The following is a 26266-nucleotide window of genomic DNA, read 5'->3' as shown; positions in this document are numbered from 1 at the left end:
ATGTAGAAAAATCTCAAAATGGGCAGATATGAAACATTGAAATTTTTTGTTGTGGGCAGCATGTTGCAGGAAAGTGGCCAGGTTTGCAATAATTACCTGGCCTCGTAACTACAAGAGGCAATCTCTGCCATAGAAAGGGCAGCCAGGTCTTCATGCACTCCATTACTGGGAACTTCACCATCCTGTGGAGATGGGGTCATCTCAAGATCCTCATCTGTCTTCTCTAAAGCACAAAAAGGACAAAGGTCGGCTAGTTACAAACTTGCAAAAACCTCTAATAAATTAATTCTGAATTTTGTGACAACATATTTCTTTAAAAATCTGGGCTCACCTTTCCTGTAATGTTTCTGTTTATTCTGGTAATACTGAAACTCAAGCTGAGGGTTTGCACCAGGGCGCTGAGCAACACGGCCTGGACCACGATTACTAGTCACCGCAACTGGTTTCCCTGTAGTACAAATTGACCATCAGTAAAGCTCAGTTTAAGTTAAAGTGGGCTTGAAGGCCCAATTTATACCTCTAAACTTAACATGCGTTTTACTTTATCTGATCACCAAGTCTGTCACGATAGTGAAATGTGGCTGTCTAAGAAATATTTGCAATTATGCAAATGATCATCTATTTCGGTGCATTGATATTTAGTAGGATGCTTTTCTTGGCTCCATAAAGAAATCTAATATATTGTCAAGCCGAATACCTTGGGCTAAAGAGGGCCAGCTGGGGCTTCGAGGCGGATTGAAAGGAGAGGCGGACTTTGCCCGAGTCTGGTAAAGAAGGCATGCCGTCATTACACTAGTTTTCCGATCGCACACGAGTAAATGCGCCAAATAAGCAAATAAATAAATAAATAAGGGAAAGAAAACATATAGCCTTATGGGCCGCGGGTTGTTTTGCTTAAGATCACCCTTCTGCTTCCCCTTTAAATGTAAGGGTGTTGCATAAAATAATAAAGTTTTAATTTCGAAGTGACTTTTCTTTGCTGCGTCCTCCTTGATGTTTCAATAACGCATAATAATCTTTACACCATATTAAAGACACAGCAGCCAATGAAGGTTGTCGAGAGTTTTTGTCAAGTTTAAAAGGCGTGTTTATGCGTGATACATGTAACACACACAACACACACAACACACACACACCAATAAAAACACTAGGAAGATTTGCCACAATGAGTAATTGACAGTGCTGGTTTTTGAAGATTATAAACTACAGTTTGTGCTTTTCAAAGAGAAAAGAAGCTGAAATATCATGACCTATTGCCAAGTATGGTGTCCCATACTCAGAAATGGAGCTCCTGCAAATCTGCAGCCACAAAAGAACACTTACAAAAGTCACAACCTGCAGACCGAACATGGCTTTATAGGAATATAAGTGAGAAAGGACAACAAAACAAGGCATTCATACTTTGCCATGTTGTACCAAATCAACCCACATTATCATCAAAAATGCATTTGTCATTCACATTCTTTTCATTTGCTTGCTTTACTGCTCACTCATAACATGCGTTCATTTATTTTTTGAGAATAAAAATTAAGCATTTAAGCCACAGCCACGAGAGTTTGAACATATAAAATTCTGTGGTCGTCGTAGTGAAATAGGCAGATTAGTAAAAGATTATGTTGCGTTGATAATAAGAGCGATTCTAGTCTGCATTTCTGTACAGTGAGGTTGCGTTTTGAACTGCTATTGGTCTGCTATTGGTCTTACAAAATCATGTGATGCGAATTCGCAGATCAGAGCTTGAAATTTGAAATGCATCAACACATGAAATTGTCGCACAAGGTTATGTTTCCAGTCTGGGGTGTTCATATGACAACCCCCTTACTTACACACAAATAATGTGGATCAGTGCAAAATAAAGAGCAAAATTTAAAGAGCAAAAATCTATTGGTCACCATAGATGCATTTGAACACAAGTTAATACCAGCTGAAAACAGACAAGGATAATTGATTAAAACTTGCCTATAAGATCTGGTCGGTGTCTAATCCCCACAGAGACAAAGAAGCAGTCCATATCAACATGGAGAACACATGACTGACGCACCTGAGGAGCAGCCATCAAGGAACCTGGGTCAAAGTGAGAGACTAGTATTATTACTATATATTTATTACTATATACACTATATATTACTATATACATTTTATTATTCTTTTTTTGTTGTTTTTTTGTAAGAGTTGCATCAAATAAACACTTGCTTCATAACAACACAAAAAACACAAGAAGAGAGATGCCACCTGAATTGCAGTTAGCTTTGAGCTTCTTCAGCTTCTCTCTTCCAGAGAAAACAGCTCCACCTGCTGCTCGTCGTCTGCTCTGCAGGCTGTTTACATACTCCGAGAACTCATTGCGCCACGTAGAAATGTGATGCAGCCTTGAGTGAGAAAAGAACTCGGATATTATTCCAGCCTCTGCAGAGGATTTTCCTGACTGGTTACTAGAGTTTGCCAGAGTGGAGGAGTTTGAGGTCACGTGATAACTCCCATTTAGCCGGACTGTGGTCTGATCATGCAGACTGGCCTTCTGAGGAGCACCTAAAGTTCCTGAATTGGATGTTGGTTTTTGATGGAGGTCCGTTTGCATATTGTGAGGACCAGGCTGCTTTGCAGGACTGGCTGCTGATATTAAGGACCTCAGATGGGAATTAGCTTTTGATTCAGTATATGAGCAGCAGGGCTCCTCACCCTCCCTGTATTTGTCCTGTGGGAGGTGAGACTGATTGGACGCTTTGTCAACAACATGAGGATGATGGTCTGCAAAGTCCTGAGGCTTTAAGGCACCATTCACAGGGTGTACATGACCGTTAGTTAACAAAGTGTCTTGTGAGCCTCTTGGCAAAATGGAACAGGCGATGTCATCATCATCATCATCATGAATCCCATTGACTCTCGATTTCTCTGCATCTACCTCAGAGATAATGCAATGCAAACCATTTCTGCTGGACAAATAAAAGAGAAAGAATTATTTGAATAGAAATTGTTAATATATAATCTGCCATTATTGATCTAATTACATAACATTGCTCAGATAAATGTGTTTCAGTAGACCAGTAGTTTTTTTTTTCAAAAAAAAAAAAAAAAATATATATATATATATATATATATATATATATATATATATATATATATATATATATATATATATATATATATATATATATATATATATATATATATATATACACTGTAGGACATGCATAATCTCTCAGACAAAAAGAGATACTGATCTTGCATATGCTGTCTTTCAACTATACACAGAAAAATATGGAAGGCTACAAGTCATCCAATAGATTACCCTAAAGGGCAACTATTTTAGCCTGGAGTATTTTGTGTCCCTAGAAGGTGTCTGTAAAGTTTCTGTTTGAAATTGAAGTTTGTTTGAAGATTTTTTATTATACCTTTTTAAATCTGGGAAATATGAGCTGTTAATACATTGTAGCTGTTTTTGTTACCCGTGCGTTTAATGCAAATGAGCTAGTTCTCCCCGCCCACCATTCCCACATGCATGTCAGAGCCACAGAGATCACTCCGATCCATGTGGCCTTAGATCAGTAGATCAGGGGTGCCCAAACTCGGTCCTGGAGGGCCGGTGTCCTGCATATTTTAGTTCCAACCGCAGTTAAAAACACCTGAACCAGCTAATCAAGCACGTAATAGGTATACTAGAAACTTCCAGGCAGATGTGTTGAAGTTGGGCCTAAACTATGCAGGACACCGGCCCTTCGTAGCCCTGACGTAGATAAACAGCACAGTGACAGACAAGAATGAAACAGATCTCCCTTACTGTTAATAGAAACAGTCCCAACTGTTAATTGATATATTTGTTGTGGAGTTAATTCAAGCCTTTCTGCAATGATGAGTCACACACAATGTTGTGTGAGCACACACACGTTTTGTTTTGCACTGTTTTGTACGACAAATGTGACAGAAAACACATTAACATACACTGCTGTATGGATATCTGTTATGTGAATGTACAAAATAAACCTGACTCAAGTCTAATATAATCCATCCATTTACTTCAAATTAAGGAAAATTCTTCTGTCTGTACTTTGAAACATGACTTTTTTTCTGAATAGAAAGTTACATGCAGAGTCGTACATTTTCTTTATTAGGTAAAAAAAAAAGCGTGCTATAAAAAAAAAATTCAAGGACAAAATAATTCACTTTTGATGTGGCCATAAAAACAATTTTGTGCACATTCATTACTGCAGTATAATTTATTACTTGAATATGTGCACATTCTAATTCAGAATTTTCTCATTTTCAAAAATGTTTTTTTTTTGATAGAAACTTTCACATTTTTCATATCAGAGTAATAGACTTTCTGTTATAAATACTTATTTAACCGGTTAAATAGTTATATAACAAATGGAAAAGTAAATTAAACTGTTAATTAATAATTTGCGCTTTTTATAAATCTAATTATTTTTACATAAGTCTTGCATGAAAACAGAGGAAATCTAAATGTAAAAACTGGGAAAATAAAGATGTTGAAATTTCCACCAATCCGTTTATTAAAAAACACCTTAGGATAAGGCACACTCACAGCCTGATATCAAGCTGGTGATCGGTTTTCTCAGTGTAGTTAGCCATGTGGTTAGCCTGAGTAGACTTGAGGACGTCTTTAGAAAGAGTATGGCTCGGCTGAGGCTTGATGTCTGGTCCATGGTTGGATGACGGGTCCTGGCCTTCTATTCCAGAAACTCTGGTAAAGTTTAATCCTTTCTGCTTCGCATAGAGCTGATACTGAATATATGATAGTTGGCGACCTGCTTTTATACTGCACAAAATGCAAGAAAAAAAAACTATTAGTATTGTGCTTCTGCAAACTGCAAAGTGCACACAAAGGCACCCACCTGTCTATGATCCACTCTGGCCGCACTACTTTCTCTCCTTTGAGCTCTTGTATTTTGAAGTTGGGCAGGTTGGTGGCAATGATGTGCGTGGTTTTGGAGCGAGAGTAATACAGATGAAATTGCCCACCATGCAACATCATAAGCCTGCGTAACTCAGCCGCACTGGGATCTACACACACACAAATACAAAACAAATACACTCAAAATGCAAGAGCAGTGGCCCAGTGCTCATCCTTCTGACTCTTTTAGCTGCACAGTTCATTTTGGAGTTTCTTTTTTAAAATATCATATGAATAACAATTCTGAACACAGCTGTTTTGTATTATCAATTTATAAAATAAATATGGTTATTTAATGAAACCTAATTATATACAGTTGAAGTCAGAATTATTAGCCCCCTTTTGATTTTTTTTCTTTTTTTAATATTTCCCAAATGATGTTTAACAGAGCACGAAAACTTTCACAGTATGTCTGATAATATTTTTTTCTTTTGGAGAAAGTCTTATTTGTTTTATTTCGGCTAGAATAAAAGCAGTTTTTAATTTTTTTAAAAACAATTTTGGGAAAAAATTATTAGCCCCTTTAAGCTATTTTTTTTTTTGATAGTCTACAGAACAAACCATCGTTATACAATAACTTGCCTAATTACCCTAACCTACCTAGTTTACCTTATTAACCTAGTTAAGCCTTTAAATGTCACTTTAAGCTGTACAGAAGTGTCTTGAAAAATATCAAGTAAAATATTATTTACTGTCATCATGACAAAGATTAAATAAATCAGTTATTAGAAATAGGTTTCTAAAACTATTATGCTTAGAAATGTGCTGAAACAACCTTCCCTCCATTAAACAGAAATTGGGGAAAAAAATAATCGGGGCGCTAATAAGTCAGGGGGCTAATAATTCTGACTTCAACAGTAAGTAAAAATAACCTTCTAAAAAGGAAATACAATAATTTTTGGAATATAAGCGGTTTATATTCCAAAGCAATTTATAGGGCCCTATTCACACCTGGTATTAAGATTCATTTTCTTCGATCTGATTATAAGTGGACAACTTTAGGTTCAGGTGTGAACAAGGTTTGAAACAGTTTGAACTTGTCCACTTTGACCATACTAATAGGTGGTCGAAAGCGAATTGCAGTTGTAGTGCAGACACAAATTTGGGTTAACGTGTTTGAACAGCCACAAAACACTGCCTTCTCTGTGACTGTGATTCTTCTCTATGACTGTGATCTCATTCTTCAGTCTCATTTGAGACACAGTGGAGAGACTGTGATTTAAACTGTCATTGGTAATCTTAGAATTCATATTGGTGGCAATATGTTTAATTAATTTTTTTGGCAAAAATAAATACAAGGCAGCACGGTGGCTCAGTGGTTAGCACTGTAAACTCAAAGCAAGAAGGTCGCTGGTTCAAGTGCTGGCTGGGTCGGTTGGCATTTCTGTGTAGAGTTTGCATGTTCTCCCCGTGTTCGCGTGGGTTTTTTCTGGGTTTCCCCCACCGTCTAAAGACATGCAGTACAGGTAAATTGAATAAGCTAAATTGGCCGTAGTGTATGTGTGTGAATGTGAGAGTGTACTGGTGTTTCCCGGTACTGGGTTGCAGCTGGAAGGGCATCCGCTGTGTAAAACATGTGCTGGATAAGTTATCGGTTGATTCCACTGTGTCAACCCCTGATGAATAAAGGGACTAAGCCAAAGGGAAACAAATGGATGAATGAAAAATAAATACATATTTGACTGCAAATTATTTTAAAATAGGCTACGGCTGCTTTCTCTTCAAACAGCAGCTTTCCTGCAGCGCCAACCAACAGGAGTTCTTTATAAGATACAATTTTGTGAATGTTTTATTTCATGTTTAAAGTCTTTAATGTGCCTTTACTAATAATATTCTATTCAAAGCAAAAATTCAAAGACTTTAGGTGATAGTGCATGTGTTGGATGTGTTAATGTGATTCCTGATCCTTTGCATATGCCTAATTATTTAAGTCAAAGATTTAATTTTTGATTTTAAATTGATATTTGTTAAACAAGTTTAATAAATACAAAAACATATAGACATTAAAACTAATTGGTTGATTGGAAATTAAATAAATCTATAATTATATCTATATATAAAGAAATTATATCTATAATTTAATTATTCGAGCCTTTGCATTAAGCATATTTACAGGTTATATACAGCATATTTTTTTGCACAGCATAAAATTTGCACTAGCTTTGGCAGTATTAAGCCTCAATCACACTACGAGCGACTCGCAGCAGCACAGCAACAAACAGCCGTTCATTTCAACAGACAGTGAGCGGATTCCGGCGATCTCCATTTATGCAAGTGACAGCAACCGCTGGCGATCAGGTAGGCTTGTCGAGTGACGTGACAAAGTTGAGAATCTGTAAACTTTATGCAAATGAAGAGTGACTTTCTTGAGGGACGACAGCCAATAGGAGCACCAGTAGAGCTCATGTGATCCTCTCTCAGCTCCTGCAGAGGCGAGTTGTATTTTTTGGTGCTGTAGGCCTACATAGAACTGCGTATGCAGCAGGTCATCACCCAGAGCGACAGGCAGCTACAAAGTCACTGCTAGTGTGAAAGAGCCATTAGATTGAAAGTTCAAAGAAAAACAATACCTGCCCACAGACCCTCCGTTATTAGAGGGTCAAAAATGGACAAAAGAAACCTTTAAATGCAGGGTCTGAATGGTAATGTTTGCTTTGACCACTTATGATCACATCATGAAAATGTATCTTGATACCAGGTGTGAACAGGGTCTATAATGCAGTTTACATCAAGCAAGCAACCATGCAAAAGCATGCAACATTTGAAGGCAAATGAGAGAGTCATGTGAGTATTTGTACCCACACACCCCTAGTTTCAGATTTGCTCAGGCTTGACATTAATAATAAATGTTGTCTATATGAAATGCTGGTATCACTTCTGATCATTTGATACAGAATTTAATTATGTTCTGTAGGTCGGTACCTAAAAAAATTGAAAAAAAAAAAAAACTATACATTTAATTTGCTGGGTGTTCACACTCTCATTTTTAAGATAAAAACACTAACTACAAGTTTTTATGACATGTATTGTGCAGAATAACTTACGGAACATCCCAAACAATGCTGTGTGCTTGACCAGGAAGCCCCTGTGTCACACACACAAATGATAATCTGCTGCAAGGAGAAGCGTTTCTGACACCTTTATTGAACTGTACTGGGACATTTTGTGACTATAAAGAGAATAATCAGTTATGCTTGAGCATTATGTCCATTTCTTTGGTCACATTTTGTGACATCACATCTATTGTCCATATTTCAGACAAGCCACAATAGAATTCATTTAAAAGAAGGCCAAAACCAGTCTTCTCAGGGCTTTTTGTCCACTTGTTTGGTGTACACCAAGGTTTAGATGACTGCATTCAAGCATTTATAGGTTTGTTCAAAATAAACCTGGACACACCCTAAAATACAAGTTTAAAAAATAGTGTACAAAATAACCCCTGAATAAAATTGTAAAAGTGAAATATGCACAAAAATCCTTTTATATATTTACTCTCTCAGACTTGACGCAATATCTATAGTCAGGTGCAACAAATCATCCAGATACTGCCATAATAATAGTAATGACGATGATTATGGTGATGCTGAACATGCACAATGCAGTACAAGGGATTTCATTGGAGTAAGAAAGTTTTTCCACAGCACATTGCAGAGGGGATGCTGGGAGAGTCTGACCTGTGTATCCATTGACATAGATGGCCACACCGCTGAAGATGCAGGAGGACTTTCCATCTTTCTTCTGCTCTCTCGGGGCATCCTTCTGAAACTGCTCCTCAAGCTTAGAGACTTTTGCAGCCATGTAACCTCCCTGAGTAAAAATTCAACAAACAAGATTTTTATTTCAAAGCCTATTCACGTCAACACAGGCTTGCAAGCTCAAGAGCTAAGACAAAGCATACAGCACAAGCTGACCACACACACGCGCACACACCTTAATAGAAAAAAAACCCACACAATTCTAACCTCTGGAAATGAACAGACTGCAATACAGGCACACACACAAAGGAAAATGTGCAGCGTCTGGCTGACAAGCGTTTGATTACGCCTCAGACATTCAATGAGACTGGAGGTGCAAGTCTGCCCTGCTGGCACGGCGACTCTCTGTCTCCATGGCAACGGAGGGAACGCTGGGATTCAGGAGTTGAGCTTGAACCAATAAACAGTCTCTCACACACACTGAAAAATACTCCTGAAAACACTCACTTGCTGGAGGCATCCCTGAACCTAATTTATATCAATCAGAGAGATCAACACACACACACACACACACACACACACACACACACACACACACACACACACACACACACACACACACACACACACACACACACACACACACACACACACACACACACACACACACACACACACACACACACACACACACACACACACACACACACACACACACACACACACACACACACACACACAACACACACACACACACACACACAACAACACACCTGAGAGACAACACTCTGAGAGATCAACACACACACACACACACACACACACACACACACACACACACAACCTAAAGCAAATACAGGTTTTGCGTAGACATATGCTGATGTCCAATAATGCCATACACTGTGATCATGAACGTGCACAATATATTGATGCTGTGGGTTTTTAAAATAATGTAAATAATTATTTAGAATTTCAACTTTCAGATTACCGTTAAAGGATATTTATATTGTTGTATCTGCACTGCAGTGTACATCACAGCACCAAACGCTTCAAGCCTTAAAAGACAATTTATGATCAGCTTCCATTCAACGTCAGCTAACCTAACTACAGTCAATGTAATGATATAAAAGCATTGATTAACCTTAGGCAAAGACTATAGAATACACAAGATGCGTCACTCGTATAGTTTTGAATGGAGAAAAGTGTTACAGTCAATATGGCGAATGAAGCCCCGCCTAATAGTACAGGAGCTAATCATCAAATCTCTATAGACTGACGTGTCTCCAGTATAAACGAATGTGAAGTACAGTCAGTCCTATCAAACACACATCATGAGACAGCAATTACTCAAAGTGTAAACATAGAATCGATTTCACTACTGGAGAAGATTTGCTATCAAGACCAAGCTGTGGATTATTTCAGATGACCAGTGCGACTACATGATCATTATCCAGAGGACAACACTGTGTGATGTGTAACACTGCCGTAAATGAGGTTGGTGTTGTGATCTCATTCCTTTCGAGTTTGCATGCGCACTAGCTCTGGCAACTTGAAAATATGCAGATTTTGTTTAATTCAGATGTTTAGAAACGAAACTTATGAAACAGCTGTTGTTTAATTTTACTGTTGACTCCAAATATGTAATATAATTATAAGCTTGGCAAACAGTTTTGAAGAATTTGATGTTTCTCCATTCAGATGGAATGCTCGAAAATACAGCCCAAGAGGCGTTTTAAACAAGGCCGCTAAGTGAAATGACTTGCCTTAAAGGGACATTAATTTATTAGCGAACACCTAATAATGCATTAAAATCAAATGTAGTCATCTTTTTATTAAATGGAGTTATTAACTAGGGCTGCAAGGTGGCTCACTTTCAACTCATATTAAGAAGATGCCTGGTTCAAGTCCCAGCTGGAGTTTGCACACTCTCATTTCCCCCACAATCCAAAGACATGCGGTATAGTATAGGTAGATATGATTGGCCATAGCGTATGATTGGATGAATGAGCAAGCGTATGGCTTTTTTTGGGCTGCTAAAACAACTAAATGAATGTACTTTATCCTGCTTTTTAAATGCCTATTGCCATAAACGTCAAAATTAGACATTAAACATTTTCTGAGCCATAATAAATTAATAAAGATGAAGCTGATAGAAACAAAACCAGCTGAAAGGTGCATACACTGACCTAGTATGTACTATTAACTCACAAAATGCAGAGACAGACAAGCAAATGATTCAGAAGCAATCGTATTAACTGACAGTCAGGATGATTAAAATACATGGATGAGCCTGTATTATTAGTTTCAGTGATTTTTTATCTCAGCTCAGAATGTTGAGATTGGCCAATCAAAATCAAGCATTCCAGACAGCAGTGCGATAACAGCTATTAAATTTCAGCTATATTTTTCTAAATTAACTTTAATATATAAAATGCATTTTTACAGTAGATTTTAATGCATTGATTAACATTTACTAATGGTACTTTTTTGTAAAGTATTACCTATTGTACCTATCTTCCATTTACAATTTAATTGGCTTAAAACATTCATTTATTCTGAACATGTATATAGACAATAAAGCAATCAAATATTTTGGTTATAATATATTTTTGCAGCTTAGGTCAATGATACTATACATCATCATAAAACCTTCAGCAATTAATTGCAACAAAAAATGATATTGTCAGAAGCCTATTTCTGTGTTTAATCACACTTACACAGTAAAATACATAGTATATTTACTTAAAAATCACACATTTCTGGTCTCAAATTGTGCGGTTTAACAGTTCTACTGGTTAGAACTAAGATTGTTATTTTATTAGTGAAGACAGAAGCTTGTGGAGTTGTTTATATTAGTGTGGTTCTGCTAATGCCTGAAGAACATGAAGATGCTGAAGCTTGTCAAATCTCTAGCTGGGTCTGGACTGTGGCGACTGAGCAGAGGTGCTGGTCAGCAGTGAAGAAAATTGAGATTACTCACTGGTGCAATACAAATGAAAATCTGTCTAGACTTCAGCAGCAACACACACAAAGCATGATGGGTGATGTACAAACAGCAGAAAGGCACTTAATAGTTAAAAGGAAATCTATGGATAAGTTATATTTTTTACATAATGTTCAGTTTTTACAAAGACAGATAGCAAAGACAACACGGGATATATACGAAGACGATTCAGCTCTGAGATAAAACAGCTGTTGAGCCTTTCCTGCTCTCAATAAACACATTTCTGCGTAAATAACTAGACTCTTACCTGTCCTCCCCACCCATCATTTTCACTGGCTTTCTTCCTCCATCCATCTCGACTCATACTGAGGGACCTAAAAGACAACAATTCAACAGAATGAGCCCAAAACTGAAAGCGTGAGTGGCTGAAAATAGACACGGAAAACAAAAAACAAGCACGCACATCTGTTCTCCTCTTTGCACTCATTTATTAGTATGCAGATGAGTGACTCTTAATAAGAAATAATACATCTGAAACCCTGAATAAAGAATAAGATGTGTCTCTTTTGCTTATAATATAGCACTATTCACAATACACATGGTTTCAAACCTTTAATGTTTAGATAATATTTCCATGCTTTATTATAGTCACAATACTTTGCTGCAATTATTTTAATAAAGTGTAGTATTTTAGAGTTAACAAAATAAAACACAACTATAGGATGAGGAATTGAACGATAATGGATGTCTCCCAGCCACTTTTATTTTATTTGTTTTTTTTTATGCTATTTACAGACACAGTGGCACCTCAGACAATCAAACTGAAAACACTTACTGTCTAGCACAATAAATGTGCAATAGCATACCCACTTTATTACTTTGCTGTGCAATGCATTTTTGCAGATTGCAACTGATTACATTTAATAAACTAAAAATCTAAAGATATATCAGAATATAACAGCCATTACTGTAAACAATGACAAATATCGTAAAATAAAACGAAAAAATCTGCTTCCTTTTGTTTCTTTAAAAGGACAGCATATAACATTTTACAAGTACAAAGACATACATGCCTATTTATAAATCAAATAGTTACAGTGCTAAGCATTTATAAGTACACCTAATATCTTTTAAATTCAGATGTTTAATAGGAAGCTATACAATATTATATTTGTGCATATATAGTTGATTAGTCAGTACTGAAGCTAAATCTGGAGTTTATCTAACAATATAACTTATGATAACGGACCAGAAACGAGTACACCCAATTTTATATGTTAGAGAAAAATAATGAATTCAAACTTTAAAAGAGGAAAAATCAAGAGAAGCAAAAAAATTGAAAATACTTTGTTAAAATTTTGTAGGTTGTAATTTTTTTTGCAATATTTTGCATGAATTTAATTTTATTATCTTTGAATTTCTAAATATGTTTGGTGACTAAAATATTACTTTGATAAATATATCTGTTTGATAAATCTGTTTTGTTTAAATGCACCAAAACTCACTGAGAAATGGATACAGATACAATGGATTCAAATATTCACTTTCAAGATGTGATGTACTCAATTATGCTGAGCACTATATATTATAGTTCACAAATCTTTAAAGTGTGTAAAGCTTTCTTATTTAGAGTATCTGATGCTACTAATACACAAGCATATTTCAGTCATCAATACCTTAAAATGTCCAGACCTGCTTTTAAAGCAAAGTCGACCATGTGCACAGCTGGCCTTATTGCCTGACCAGCTGAAAAGTGCTCAAAACTAAACGAGTTTAGGCTGGTTTAGGTATTTTTACTACTGGCATGTGCACTGGAGGCTTTAATGAAGTTGACAAAAGGAATAACACACGTTTACTTTGCTGTCAACACACAACAATATAGCACGCATCATAACTATAACACTGGCTTATTTTACTAGTTTATTATTGCCCTAGATTTTAGTCACGATTTACTTTGTATTCAGTATCAGTAACATTTGGCTTTAGTTTAACATCGGCCATCACATGGGGCATGCCTGGCCATGTGAAGCCACTGGACTGTCTCGTCTATAGAAGGAAATTCTGTGCAGCAAATTTGGGAATCGACATTCAGACGGTAAGTTAGTGGGACAGTTGATAGTGACAGCAAACATGAAAAACTAACGACTCAAATGACATTTCGTGCATTATAAACTGGTTTGTCGTCCACATTTGGACAGTGTTGCAGAAGTGCAACAGCCGCACACACACACACACACACCGGATCGATCAGTTCAGTCCAGAACAACACAACTGTAGCGTCACTCGGCGTGTGATGTGCGCTTTCCTTTGAACCCCAAGCCCATTAAAACTGAAATCGTTGCTCACCAATTATCCCCCTTCTTTACAGATGTATTTTTGTTCAAACCAAAGCGCCTTTGTTTCCGCTCTTGGGTTGCATCCACCCCTTTTGCGTCAGTTTTGAAGGATTACAAACAGAGGCTTCGTGCATGCTGGGCTCTGTCCATATCAACATGCTCCCGCGACTGCACGATTCAGTCCTTTCACCATTCACTCGTATCTCTTCATTGCTAGCCGCTTGCTCACTGTCGCCTCCGCCAGATTTTCTGCTTGTTTTCGGCGTAAGACCCTCCTCCTCCTCCTTCTCTCAGCCGGGGTCACACAGTGACAGCGCCAGCCCTGTCTGTATCTCACAGCGCCCTCGAGCGGTCAATCAAACGCCCTACGCTTGACGCAGCGCGCAGGGGTTTCACTTTTGAATTTTAATCACGTTCTGCTGACGCCACTCCGAGATCTTTCAATAGCAAAGCTTAGCTCTTGCATATTAATGATTTCTTGCCGTTTTTGCCGGGTAGTTTTCCAATGGCGAATGCCTGCTCATGAATATTAAGAACTCAGCATTCCCCCAAGTAGGATTTACGATTTGCGATTTCCCCACGGATGGTGCTGTTGAATTTAACGGTCTATTGTTGTCGAGCTCAGTGCCAAGCCTTCAGTAAGAATGCGAGGTAGCTGCTTTACACCCCAAAGCTCAACCACAATGTGTTATGGCTGCGTTTCTGTCGATGTCAGACTGTCTATGCTAGTCTGGCACATACTGCTCGGTGTCCCCAGGTAACCTGCGGAGTCCAGACACAGAGGCTGCCTCATGAAAACATCTATTTATAGCTCTGGGAATTCACTCTAGTGTTTATGGCAGAATATATTACAATTGAGGTTACATAACTACATTTGACAGAGAATTATTCATACGCCAAATAAACGGGCTGCAGTGCTACAGTAGGCACGCTTGAATGGCAAGGACTGTAAAAGCTAATGTTGTGATGCTACATTTTGTTCCTGAACTAATATTTTCAGAGGTGTACATGTAGTTCTTTATTGTGTAGCTGTATTATTGCAGCAATGCGTCAAATAAACAGTTAACAGTGCAGGTATGGTGGGAAATTACTGCCCTTTTGTGAATTGACCTGGGGATTATAAAAGATGCCTGCTGTTTAGGTCAGATTTTCAACAAGAGGTCGGAGCCCACTAGGGGGCATAAGCAGACTTTCAAAGAGGCCTCAAGAATAATTAAGATAATGAAAAATGAGATAGCAATTAAAATAAGGAAAAAACTAAGGGAGAAAAATATGAATAAATAATTACGTTCCCACTGCTGGATATTTAAACACTCACCGGCCACTTTATTAGGTATATGTCCAACTGCTCATTAACGCTAATATGTAATCAGCCAATCTAATGGCAGTAACTTAATGCATTGACATATGTAGACATGGTCAAGATGATCTGCTGCAGTTCAAACTGAGCATCTGAATGGGAAGAAAGGTGATTTAAGTCACTTTAAACATGGCATGGTTGTTGGTGCCAGATGGTCTGCTCTGGGTATTTCAGAAACTGCTAATCTACTGGATTTTCATGCACAACCACCCCTAAGGTTTACAGAGATTGGTTTGAAAAAGAGCTACAGCAGCAGAAGACCACACTGGCTGTGACTCCTGTCTGCAAAGAACAGCTGAAAACTGCGGCTACAATTGACCCTTAGGTAAGCCACATCCAAAAACCGCCATCCACCAATCGTGGCTTAGCAACCGTAGCTACGCGCAGGGGCTCTGTCAAGCCTTTGAGCGAGGGAAACAGACCAAATCATTGTGCATATGGATTGTACAAATCTGAATCCCGGTATCTTAAAAGTTTGGACAGGAATCACGGGATGGGGGAATTTTTTCCCTTTTCAAAACCAAAAACCCAAGAGGAGAAATGCCAGCATGGATCAAGCTCTGTGAGAGGCGCTAAAGGAGCAGAGTTAAGTTGGTTTTGTTTTGATATTCCTGATACATTCAGTGGTAGACAGCAGTTACTCACACATCTCTTACCCTTAACAGATCTAAACTGTTTCCTACAACAAATACAAAGCAGGTTATGTTTCACAGTGTCTTTTTCTTTTTTCGCTCAATATTATGAGTAATGCTCAGTTTAAGCCTTCGCCATAGTAACTTAGTCATACTAATAGCAAATAGATCATAATGACATGAGTTATTGATCCGGCAAATACGAATCTGCGAATCTGTTGTTAACTTTACTTAACTTCATATTTACATCTGTTTCAAGCTACGAAGATTTGAAATCACAAATCAACAGAACAAAACAGAAATGATCACAAACTGAGCACTTAGGATCAATATACTTCACCCACAGCTGTTTTTCATTAATTTATAAAGAGCACACAAACATACTGACAGTAATAGGTGACTTACTGAACATTGTTATGGGTCAATGATGCTAATATTTGGCACAAATTCATCAGTTTCCCCTTTCAGGCTGTTTTATCTATGAATGCATTATGTAGAAGCACTGTCCAGAGTCCATGCGTGTTTCTTCGTCGGTTAGTAACGCTATATTTCATTGCACAACAATTAATCTTATCAGGCTTTTTGGCTAAAAATAGAAAAATCAATTTGATTTCGAATTTTGATTTTGAATCAATTTTATTATTAGATTATATTTAAATTTCCCCTCTCCTGCTGAGCATGAGCTAAGCTGTTGAATGGTTAGCATATGAGGTGGCTAGGCTAAGCTAGCTTCAATTTTGATTGAATTATTCTCTAATAGGTTGCCTATTATGTCGTGAATATACTCCTGTAATTCATACTGCAGTCCTCTTTTGTCTGGCTTTCTCAGATATCTCACCTGTTCGCCAAAAATGACATTATATCTCTGGAAGTGTCTGACACCGGCGCTTACACATTGTTAAAGCCTTGCCAGGCACGAAAGCTTGACAGGCGTAGCAACAGTAACTAAGGAGGGCGGGGCTTGGCGAAGGGTCAATTGGCACAGGCTCACTAAAATTGGACAATAGAAGACTGGAAAAACATTGATGAGTCTTGATTTCTGCTGCAACATTCGGTTGGTTGGGTCAGAATTTGGCATCAACAATATGAAAGCATTGATCCATCCTACCTTAATATTAATGGTTCAGGCTGGTGGTGGTGGTTCATGGCACACTTAGGGCCCATTAGTACCAATTGAATATCATGTCAACACCACAGCATACCTGAGTATTGTTGCTGACCATGTCCATCCCTTTATGACCACAGTGTACCCATCTTCTGATGCTATTTCTGAATCATCTCAGACTGGTTTCTTGAACATGACAATGAGTTCACTGTTATCAAATGGCCTCTACGGTCACCAAATCTCAATCCAATAGAGCACCTTTAAGATGTGATGGAATGGGAAATTCATCCTGGTTGTGTAGCCGACAAATCAGCAGCAACTGCATGATTCACGTCAAAATCTCTGAGGAATATTTCCAGTACCTTGTTGAATCTATGCAATGAAGGATTAAGGCAGTTCTGAAGGCAAAAGGAGTCCAACCCGGTACCAGTAAGGTGTACCTAATAAATATATATATATATATATAGACCAGCAAAAGTCGTGTAAACTGAAAAAAATTTAAATGATGAGTATTTGTAAAAGAATATTTGTACTAATGTTTTTTTAGTTATACTATATATTTAAAATATAATAAAAAAAAAAATAATAATAATAATAATATATGGTCAAGAGGGCTCTAAAATGATCGTGAATAGTAAAAAAGGAGTAAGAAAGCTTGTTTGGATAAAGCATTTTAAAGTCTTCATTTTGTCACAATTATGACCTTTTAACATGGAGTGCACTAAATTAACAATATAAAGAATATTTTCCATACTCTACAGTAGATAATTCTGCTCAAACATGCAGAGTAAAGAACGTTTCTCTACATTTTTCTAATAACTCTTTAGGCAATTTTGCATACCACACTGTATCAGCAATGCAGTATGTAGTAAAAAGACAGTCGGTTAGTCATTAGAAAATAAAAACCATAAAAAGGCATGTAAGGCATATTATAAGTGTTTTCATGTTTAAAACCATTTAAAATGACATACTAATCAGGTATTTTCTGCTTTGCTCAAAATCTTGACTTTTCATAATCATTCTTAATATTCACATAAAAAAAATGATGATTTGTACATTATAACTATAATGTTTATATAATTATAATTTTTTCTATAGTTTTTATAGGTGGCTCATGAATTACGCCAAATAAATACAATTTCACCCGTTGCCAAATTTACTAAAGTTTAATTAAAGTGTAATTCTACATTATTTAAATAACATTTTACTGTCACCTTCACTGCTTATGCAATAGGGTCATCTTAATTTGACATCCATTTAAAACTGTATGAGAAAGGTAAACAGTGAGATATCTAAAATATGCAGTCTGTTGGTCAGGTTTGGAAGATGGTTTAGAATTTTTTCTCACTTTGAATGAAGTTTTTGATTTCTTCCCCTTAGATGCTGATAAAACACCATCTTAAGTAACAGTGTGGATATTTCTGCAGCTGCACTCTGGATCTTGCATTGATATTTAATGAGGTAAGCAGATTATTTTAATTGGTTGTCTGTTGCTAACAACTCAGTGTAAGATTCTAGCTCTGCATTCTCAATTCTTTGACACCACAGTTCAGAGTTGACCTCACATAGGTTAGTGTTTAATTTCCCAAAAATAAAATTGTTATTACTTATTTACCCTCATGTTGTTCCAATCCCATGAGATCTTCATATGAGTATAGTTGAACAAATCATTTTCTGCACCTTGAATGTCCCAAACTCGTTGCTGTCTATGGAGGATGAGAGAGCTCCACAGACATATAAAGTATCTTAATCTGTGAACTGAAGATGAAAAAATGTCTCAGGGAATTGCAATAAATTGAGGGTGAGGAATAAATAACACAACTTCGATTTTTGGGTGAACTAAACCTTTAACACATGGGTTCTTAACCTTTTTCACTTTGAGGCCCACCTCCTTATCTGAATTTTTTAAGGCCCAAACTCATTGTCTAGAGAAAATGCTTAAATCTTTATTTATTAGCAGAACACTTCTATTGCCTTCTAATATTCCCTAATTTTTCTACATAATTTTATAAAAATACATACATACGTACATACATAGTGATAGGGTGAAGAACCATGCAAAAAGAGAAATCAAGTTTAGATCCCAAAGGGTGGATTTATTTAGAAGGGTGCATGAGTGCAAGATCGCAAGGGGTGCTCCAGCAGGTGATGTGCTTTTGTCCATGGGGTGCTCAGTGCCTGTGAGGAGTGTCTGGGAAGCCGTTCAGTCACCAACTGCTGTCTGGAGGAAAGAAAGAGAGAATAAGCGTTATTGCTCTGTTTCATCCGTATGTTTCTCCTCTTCCTTCGGGAGGGGAACTTCAATGCTATGTGGAAAAACTTCCACTATGTGGATTTCGTTCCGAAAGCCAATCATCTGAAAGAGTATGTAAACAGGCCAATGAAATGCCAATGAGTTGGCAGCTTTAGCTCGCACAGCTGATGCTCGTTGCAATCAATTTGGCAATAAAAGCACAGCGCGTGCTAAGCTGAGCATCCTTTTCGCGTAAGAGACTTCAACAGCCTTCTGAGAGAGTTGATGAGGGTTCCTCCAGCTGAGTTTCAGAGAGAGAGAGAGCGAACGAGAGCGGTCTCCCGGTCCAGAGTGTGTAACACATAGTGGCAGATGGTCGAGCTGGGTTTCTCCCTTGCCTGACGTTCTTTGGGTCCAGTTCTCCAGAGCAGTTTGTATTGTTGCAACTTTCCCTAAAAGAGCTACACAGTCGTGCAGCGCATCTTTTTCAAAATGTCGCTCCGGCTGTGCGTTTCTGGATGCGGTGGTTTCCTGTCCTCCCGCTCCTCCAAGCGCTCCATCCAAGTTTCGAGCGGAGGAAGCGATCCGTCCAACCAGATGGTAGCCCTTCAGCTCAGTGACACTGGGGACCAGACGTCCACTGCTGCATCGGGGGGTGGGCTTTCATTATCTGACTAGGATCTGGACCCACTCCTACCTCCGGGCAGGTTGAGCATTTGTCGGATCCCGAAACAGATATGTTATTCGTGCTTTCCCAGGCTGCTTTGGCTGTGGGGTTGGAGATGGTTTATCCCCCAGCTCCGCGGCCTGACTGACTAGATGGGTGCTACGTTGAGGATGCCAAGAAGGCTAGACCTTTTAAGCCTCACGTCCCCATTTTCCCGGAGGTGCACAGTAGGCTCAAGCGGTCTTGAAGGGCACCTTTTTCTGCCCGAACTGCGTGTGCCTCAGCCCTCACCACTCTTGACAGTGGAGCAGCTAGGGGGTATGAGACAATCCCGCATGTCGAGTATGCCATTGTGGTCAATCTTTGTCCACGTAGCCAGAGCTGCCAGTCAGGCTGCTTTTGCCTTGTACGCTATGGCCACTTACCAGGGTTACCAAGAGCAGGCGCTGGCCCAGCTGCACGAGGGTGGTTCCAATTCAGGCTTGTTACACAAGCTCCGCACCGTGACTGACTATGCTGTTCGGACCCAAGTCCGCTGCGTGTGCCCTGGGGAGGACGATGGCCACTTTAGTGGTCCAGGAGCGGCACCTCTGGCTAAACCTGGCAGATAGGTGCGAAGTGGACAAAGTTTGCCTTCTTGACTCCCCCATTTCCCAGGCTGGCCTGTTCGGCGACACCATCGGTGAATTCGCCCAGGAATTCAAGGCAGCGAGAGAGCAGTCAGATGCGATGGGCAATGTCATCTATCGGCGAGAACGTAAGACCGCTCCACCTGCTGAGCCATCCACATCTGTTACTCCTCACTCAGGGCGCTTGCCTACGAAAGCTGCTCCGCCCCCGCCTGTGCCTCCCTCAAAGAGGCCACGTCGGGCACCTTGTAAGCCGGCAGCCTCCCCAATAAAAGCAGTTTTCCTCTTCCCCGGATGTGACAGTCCAAACTCTGCCAGTCTGGTACGGAATGCCTTCCAGCTCGCAGGTTGGGTGCATTTCGCCAGTGGCTCACGAGCTGTGGAAGGACGTCTCCTTTCTTGCCTCCAGCTCTTCCGCGAGACCCCATCGCTTCCCGGATTAGCACTCCCACTCCGTGCTGCCCCACTGCTGGTACGTCAACGATTGTAGCGATGAGTCCATTAGCGAGAGCTCTGCCTGCCTGGTTGGTGTGGGCCAATCAGACTCAGCAATGCAATTCAGTTCGCGAAACGGCCCCCCTAGTTTATAGGTGTGTATTTTACCAGGGTCAGCCCCCTGTTCACCCCTGTCTTGCGAGAGGAGATTGCTGTCCTCCTGGCGAAGGATGCAAGTCGAGATGGAGAGCGGGTTTTACAGCCCGTACTTCATCTTACCCAAAAAAGAGCAGTGAGTTACGGCCAATCCTAGATCTGCGGGTTTTGAACCACTGTCTGCACAAGCTGCCGCTCAAAATGCTTATGCAGAAATGCATCCTCCGGTGCATTTGTCCTGGGGATTGGTTTGCAGCAATAGAACTAAAGGACGCATACTTTCATGTCTCCATTCTTTCACGGCACCATCAGTTTCTGCAGTTTGTACTCGATATGAGACCACTTCAGCACTGTCTTCACGATCGAGTCCCCAGACGTGCATGGCATGCGGGCACACACCGGGTGACTGTCACTGCGCTGTGTCAATGCACCCTCAGCCCCTGGAATAACCCCCCGTTCCTACAGGCCGGAGTGCCTCTGGGACAGGCGTCCAGACATATTGCCGTGTTGACAGATGCTTCCAGCACGGGCTGGGGGGGCCGTGCGTAGCAGGCGAGCAGCTGTGAGTCTAGAAAGGAACCCAGTTGCATTGGCATATCAATCGCCTAAAGTTGATGGCAGTGTTCCTCCCACTTCACTGTCTTTTACCGGTGCTGTAAGGATGGACAGCATGATGGTGGTGGTTTATATCAACCGCATGGGGGTATTCGCTCTCGCCGCTTATCTCAGCTCGCTCGCCGTCTGCTCCTCTGGAGTCATACGCGGCTGAAATCGCTGCGCGCCATTTACATTCCGGGCGAACTCAACCGTGCAGCCGACACACTCTCAGGGCAGCCTTTACGTCCAGGAGAATGGAGACTCCACCCCGAGTCTGTTTAGCTGATATGGGCGTGATTCGGGGAAGCCCAGATCAATCTGTCTGCTTCCCCCAAGAGTGCTTATTGCAAGTGTTTTTTTTCCCTGACCGAGAGCTCTCTCAGCATGGATGCACTGGCCCACAGCTGACCTCGGGGCATGCGCAAATATACGTTTTCCCCAGTGAGCCTGCTCGCGCATTTACTGTGCAAGCTCGAGGAGGATAAGGAGCAGGTCTTGCTAGTTGCGCCTTTCTGGCCCAACCAGACTTACATATCAGAGCTCTCCCTCCTCGTGCCGACCCCCCCTCCACCTCCGGCAGATTACTTTGAGAGAGGACCTGTTCTCCCAGGGACAGGACATCATCTGGCACCCTCGCCCAGATCGTTGGAACCACCCCATGTGGTCCATAGACCGGAAGACTTAGGTAACCTACCAATGGCGGTGGTTAACACCATCACTCAGGCTACAGCCCCCTCTACGAGGCGTGCCTACGCGATGAAGTGGAGTCTATTCACAAAGTAGTGTGCCTCTCTTAGAGAAGACCCCCGAACTCACCAGATCAGCATTGTGCTTTCTTTCCTTCAGGAGAAGCTGGAGAGCAGGCTGTCGCCCTCCACACTGAAGGTTTACGTAGCTGCCATCTCCGCTCACCGTGATGCAGTGGCTGGCAGCACCGTGGAAAGGCATAACCTCATCATCCGGTTCCTCAGAGGTGCTAGGCAAATGAATCCACCCACCCCCTCTCATGCCCTCTTGGGATCTCGGCCTCGTTCTCATGAGCATGCACGGAGATCCATTCAAACCACACGATTCAGTATCTTTAAGATTTCTGTCCCTGAAGATAGTTCTGCTGGTCGCGTTGGCATCGATTAAGAGGGTTGGGGTCCTGGAGGCATTTTCGGTCACTCGTGCCTGGAATTCGGGCCGGCCTACTCTCACAGTGTCCTGAGACCCCGGCCTGGACATGTGCCCAAGGTTCCTACCACACCCTTTAAGGACCAGATAGTGAGCCTGCAAGCACTGCCCACGGAGGAGGCAGACCAAGCCCTATCATTACTCTGTTCCGTTTGCGCTTTGCGAGTCTATGAGGACCGCACTCAAAGCTTTAGATCATCTGAGCAGCTCTTCGTCTGTTATGGTGGTCGGCAGAAGGGAAGTGCCGTATCTAAACACAGAGGTTGGCCCACTGGATAGTGGATGCCATCTCCCTTGCTCACCAAAGCCAGGACGAGCCGTGTCCCCCAGGAGTTCGAGCACACTCCACTCGGAGCATCGCATCCTCTTGGGCAAGTACACGCGGTGCCTCTCTAACAGACATCTGTAGAGCTGCAGGCTGGGCGACACCTAACATATTTGCAAGATTTTATAATCTGCGAGTGGAGCTGGTTTCCTCAAGGATATTAGGTAACCCTTGTTGATTGAGGAAACACTCGGCAAAGGTGTTGAAACCCGCTTGCTGCGCTATTCTCCCTAACACAGAGATACATGCTCTTTTTTTAACTCTGTCAGTAAAGTTTCCGGCTTGGCAATAGCTGCAGAGATTCCTCCAAGGCACCTAGCATCTGACTCAGCAGAGGAGTCAGGCGCTTGTTCGTTATGTTGTAGATCTGCCCGTTGGTCAGCCTGCATTTTGGGTATAGGTGCCTAATATGTGCGACCTCCGCTGGCGATTCCATATGCTTATACAGCCACGGTGTAGTCCCCCCTCACAGGCAGACGTGTGTCTTCTCTCACCGCTAACCATCTTAAATTCATATGTGTACTCCCCCTTCTCAGGACTAATCCATATGCTCTATTGCCACCAGGTCTCCCCACATGTAGCCTCCGCAGCGTCCTTCCTGTCAGGACTGCACGCTTTCCCATTGTACTGTCGTATTTAATTCCTAAAATTATCTAGACGCATTTGTGACTCCCGAAAAACATATCTAAATCAGTGAATCTTCTGTTTAAGTGGAAGATCGCGCCTCTTGTGATGCAGGTGCGCTCACACTCTCTCGTCTGGCATAACCCACCATTGGGGGCAAGGTAAGGTTCAATCATTGTGGTGTTTTCTATACATTTCCCCAGAGTGGAAGTTTTTCCATATAGCATTTCCATACCCCACCACGGGGAACAAGGGTTACCTTGGTAACCAGAGCGCTCTCTACCGTAACACCACAGAGTCTTGCTAGATCTTGCTGCGCAGATAGTTTGGACAACTATGCGGATATTTTACTGTTCACACAAAGAGAGCACGCACAGTTTGTGAATAAATGGACTTGTGCGACTTTGATACTGTACGAGTTGCGATCTGGTTATTATAACTCTAATCATTGTTACCATATCTGTGATGGTTTGATTTATACAACTGAGAATGTAGTCCTAGTTGACATGCAGTGGTTGGAAGTTTAGGCCACAGTTATGTCTGCAATTAACAGTGAGGCTAATATCATTACTAATACTAATATCATTTTAATATGACATATTTAAAAATAGAATTAAATAATTAAAGTATAAAATTTAAGTAAATTTTAAGCTATCTTACCGCCCACCTGCAGGATCACTGAGGCCCACCTAATTCTTGCTTCCACTTTTACCTGATATTTTGACAAGCAATTATTAACTGTTTTAATGATCAATTCAGAACTTTCTCTTTGTTGCTTCCTATAATCCATATCTATTCACAGATATGTCTCAGGCATGCAGATAAGGTAAAAAAAGATTATTTTAAGTTAAATTCAGTGTTTGATTCAAGTAATAATTTATTATGTATATTAAACATACACTCACCGGTCACTTTATTAGGTATACCTTACTAGGACCGGGTTGGACCCCCTTTTGCCTTCAGAACTGCCTTAATCCTTTATGGCATAGATTTAACAAGGTACTGGAAATATTCCTCAGAAACTTTGGTCCATATTGACATGATAGCATCACACAGTTGCTGCAGATTTGTCGGCTGCTCATCCATGATGCGAGTCTCCCGTTCCATCACATCCCAAAGGTGCTCTATTGGATTGAAATATGCTGGTTGCAGAGGCCATTTGAGTACAGTGAACTCATTGTCATGTTTAAGAAACCAGTCTGAGATGATTCACGCTTTATGACATGGCGTGCTTTTCTACTGGACATAGCCATCAAAAGATGGGTACACTGTGGTCATTAAGGGATGGACATGGTCAGCAAGCAACAATACTCAGGTAGGCTGTGACGTTGACACGATGCTCAATTGGTACAAATGAGCCTAAAGTGTGCCAAGAAAATACCCCCACACATTACATCATCATCACCACCAGCCTGAACCATTGATACAAGTCAGGAAGCGTCCACACTTTCCTGTTGTTGATGCCAAATTCTGACCCTATACCACCTCAATGTTGCAGCAGAAATCAAGACTCATCAGACCAGGCAACGTTTTTCCAGTCTTCTATTGTCCAGTTTTGGTTTGCCTGTGCCAATTCTAGCTTCCGTTTTCTGTTCTTAGCTGACAGGAGTGGCACCCGATGAGGTCTTTTGCTGCTGTAGACCATCTGCCTCAAGGTTTGACGTGTCATGCGTTCAGTAATGCTCTTCTACATACCTCGGTTGAAACGAGTGGTTATTTGAGTACCTGTTCTATCAGCTGGAACCAGTCTGACCATTCTCCTCTGACCTCTGGCACCAACAAGGCATTTGCGCCCACAGAACTGTCACTCACTAGATATTTTCTCTTTTTCGGACCGTTCTCTGTAAACCCTAGAGATGGTTGTGCATGAAAATCCCAGTAGATAAGCAGTTTCTGAAATACTCAGACCAGCTCGTTTGGCGCCAACAACCATACCACGTTCAAAATCAGTTTTTTTCCCCATTCTGATGCTCGGTTTAAACTGCAGCAGATCGTCCTTACCATGTCTGCATAAATGCATTGAGTTGCTGCCATATGATTGGCTGATTAGAAATTTACATTAACAAACAGTTGAACCTAATAAAGTGGCCATAGAGTGTACATTGGGCATACAAAAAGCCCTTTTATCCCTGTTGTTCCTTTATTTTAGAACAGCCTCGGAGTCTAAGAAAGGTCTCATTATTTTAAAGGTATCTTATTTTTTTCTTATCTAAAATAGTTAAATGGATAGTTCACCCAAACCTGAAAATTCTGTCTTCATTCACTCACTCTTTACTTCGAAATCTGTTTGAATTTATTTCTTCTTTTTTTTTTTTTTTTGTTAAACACTATTGAAGATATTTTAAAGAAAGCTGAAAAATCTGTTACCATTGACTTCCATAGTATTTGTTTTTTCTATGAAAGTCAGTGGTTACAGGTGTTCAGCTTTCTTCAAAATGTT

General features: G+C 40.4%; 1 protein-coding gene and 2 long non-coding RNA genes across 7 annotated transcripts in view; 1 reads left to right on the top strand and 2 right to left on the bottom strand.

The window, feature by feature from the left end:
* rev1 (REV1 DNA directed polymerase) overlaps positions 1-14117 on the bottom strand; it is a 28147-nt gene extending 14030 nt beyond the window's left edge. For 2 of the 5 annotated variants that reach the window (XM_087266996.1, XM_087266998.1), the window contains exons 1-9: positions 13898-14117; positions 11859-11925; positions 8587-8719; positions 4854-5022; positions 4544-4777; positions 2233-2933; positions 1960-2064; positions 332-448; positions 97-223 (exon numbers count right to left, since the gene is read on the bottom strand). In XM_087266996.1, coding sequence (XP_087123122.1) covers positions 97-223; positions 332-448; positions 1960-2064; positions 2233-2933; positions 4544-4777; positions 4854-5022; positions 8587-8719; positions 11859-11915 — 1643 coding nt within the window. In that variant the 5' untranslated portion in view covers positions 11916-11925; positions 13898-14117. 5 annotated transcript variants of the gene reach the window in all.
* Positions 1-26266, top strand: part of LOC147842349 (uncharacterized) — a 736864-nt gene that overhangs the window by 689229 nt on the left and 21369 nt on the right. The window lies entirely within an intron of this gene.
* LOC147842346 (uncharacterized) overlaps positions 19057-26266 on the bottom strand; it is a 55347-nt gene continuing 48137 nt past the window's right edge. The window contains exon 6 of the long non-coding RNA XR_015499374.1: positions 19057-19205. This is a non-coding gene — a long non-coding RNA (uncharacterized LOC147842346). The remainder of the gene's footprint in view (positions 19206-26266) is intronic.

Source organism: Danio rerio, chromosome 9 (assembly GCF_052040795.2).
Source record: "Danio rerio strain M-AB ecotype USA chromosome 9, GRCz13ab, whole genome shotgun sequence".
NCBI classification, from domain to species: Eukaryota; Metazoa; Chordata; class Actinopteri; order Cypriniformes; family Danionidae; genus Danio; species Danio rerio.
The sequence above is the reverse complement of the archived record's forward strand: the minus strand, read 5'-3'. Positions and strand labels throughout refer to the sequence as shown.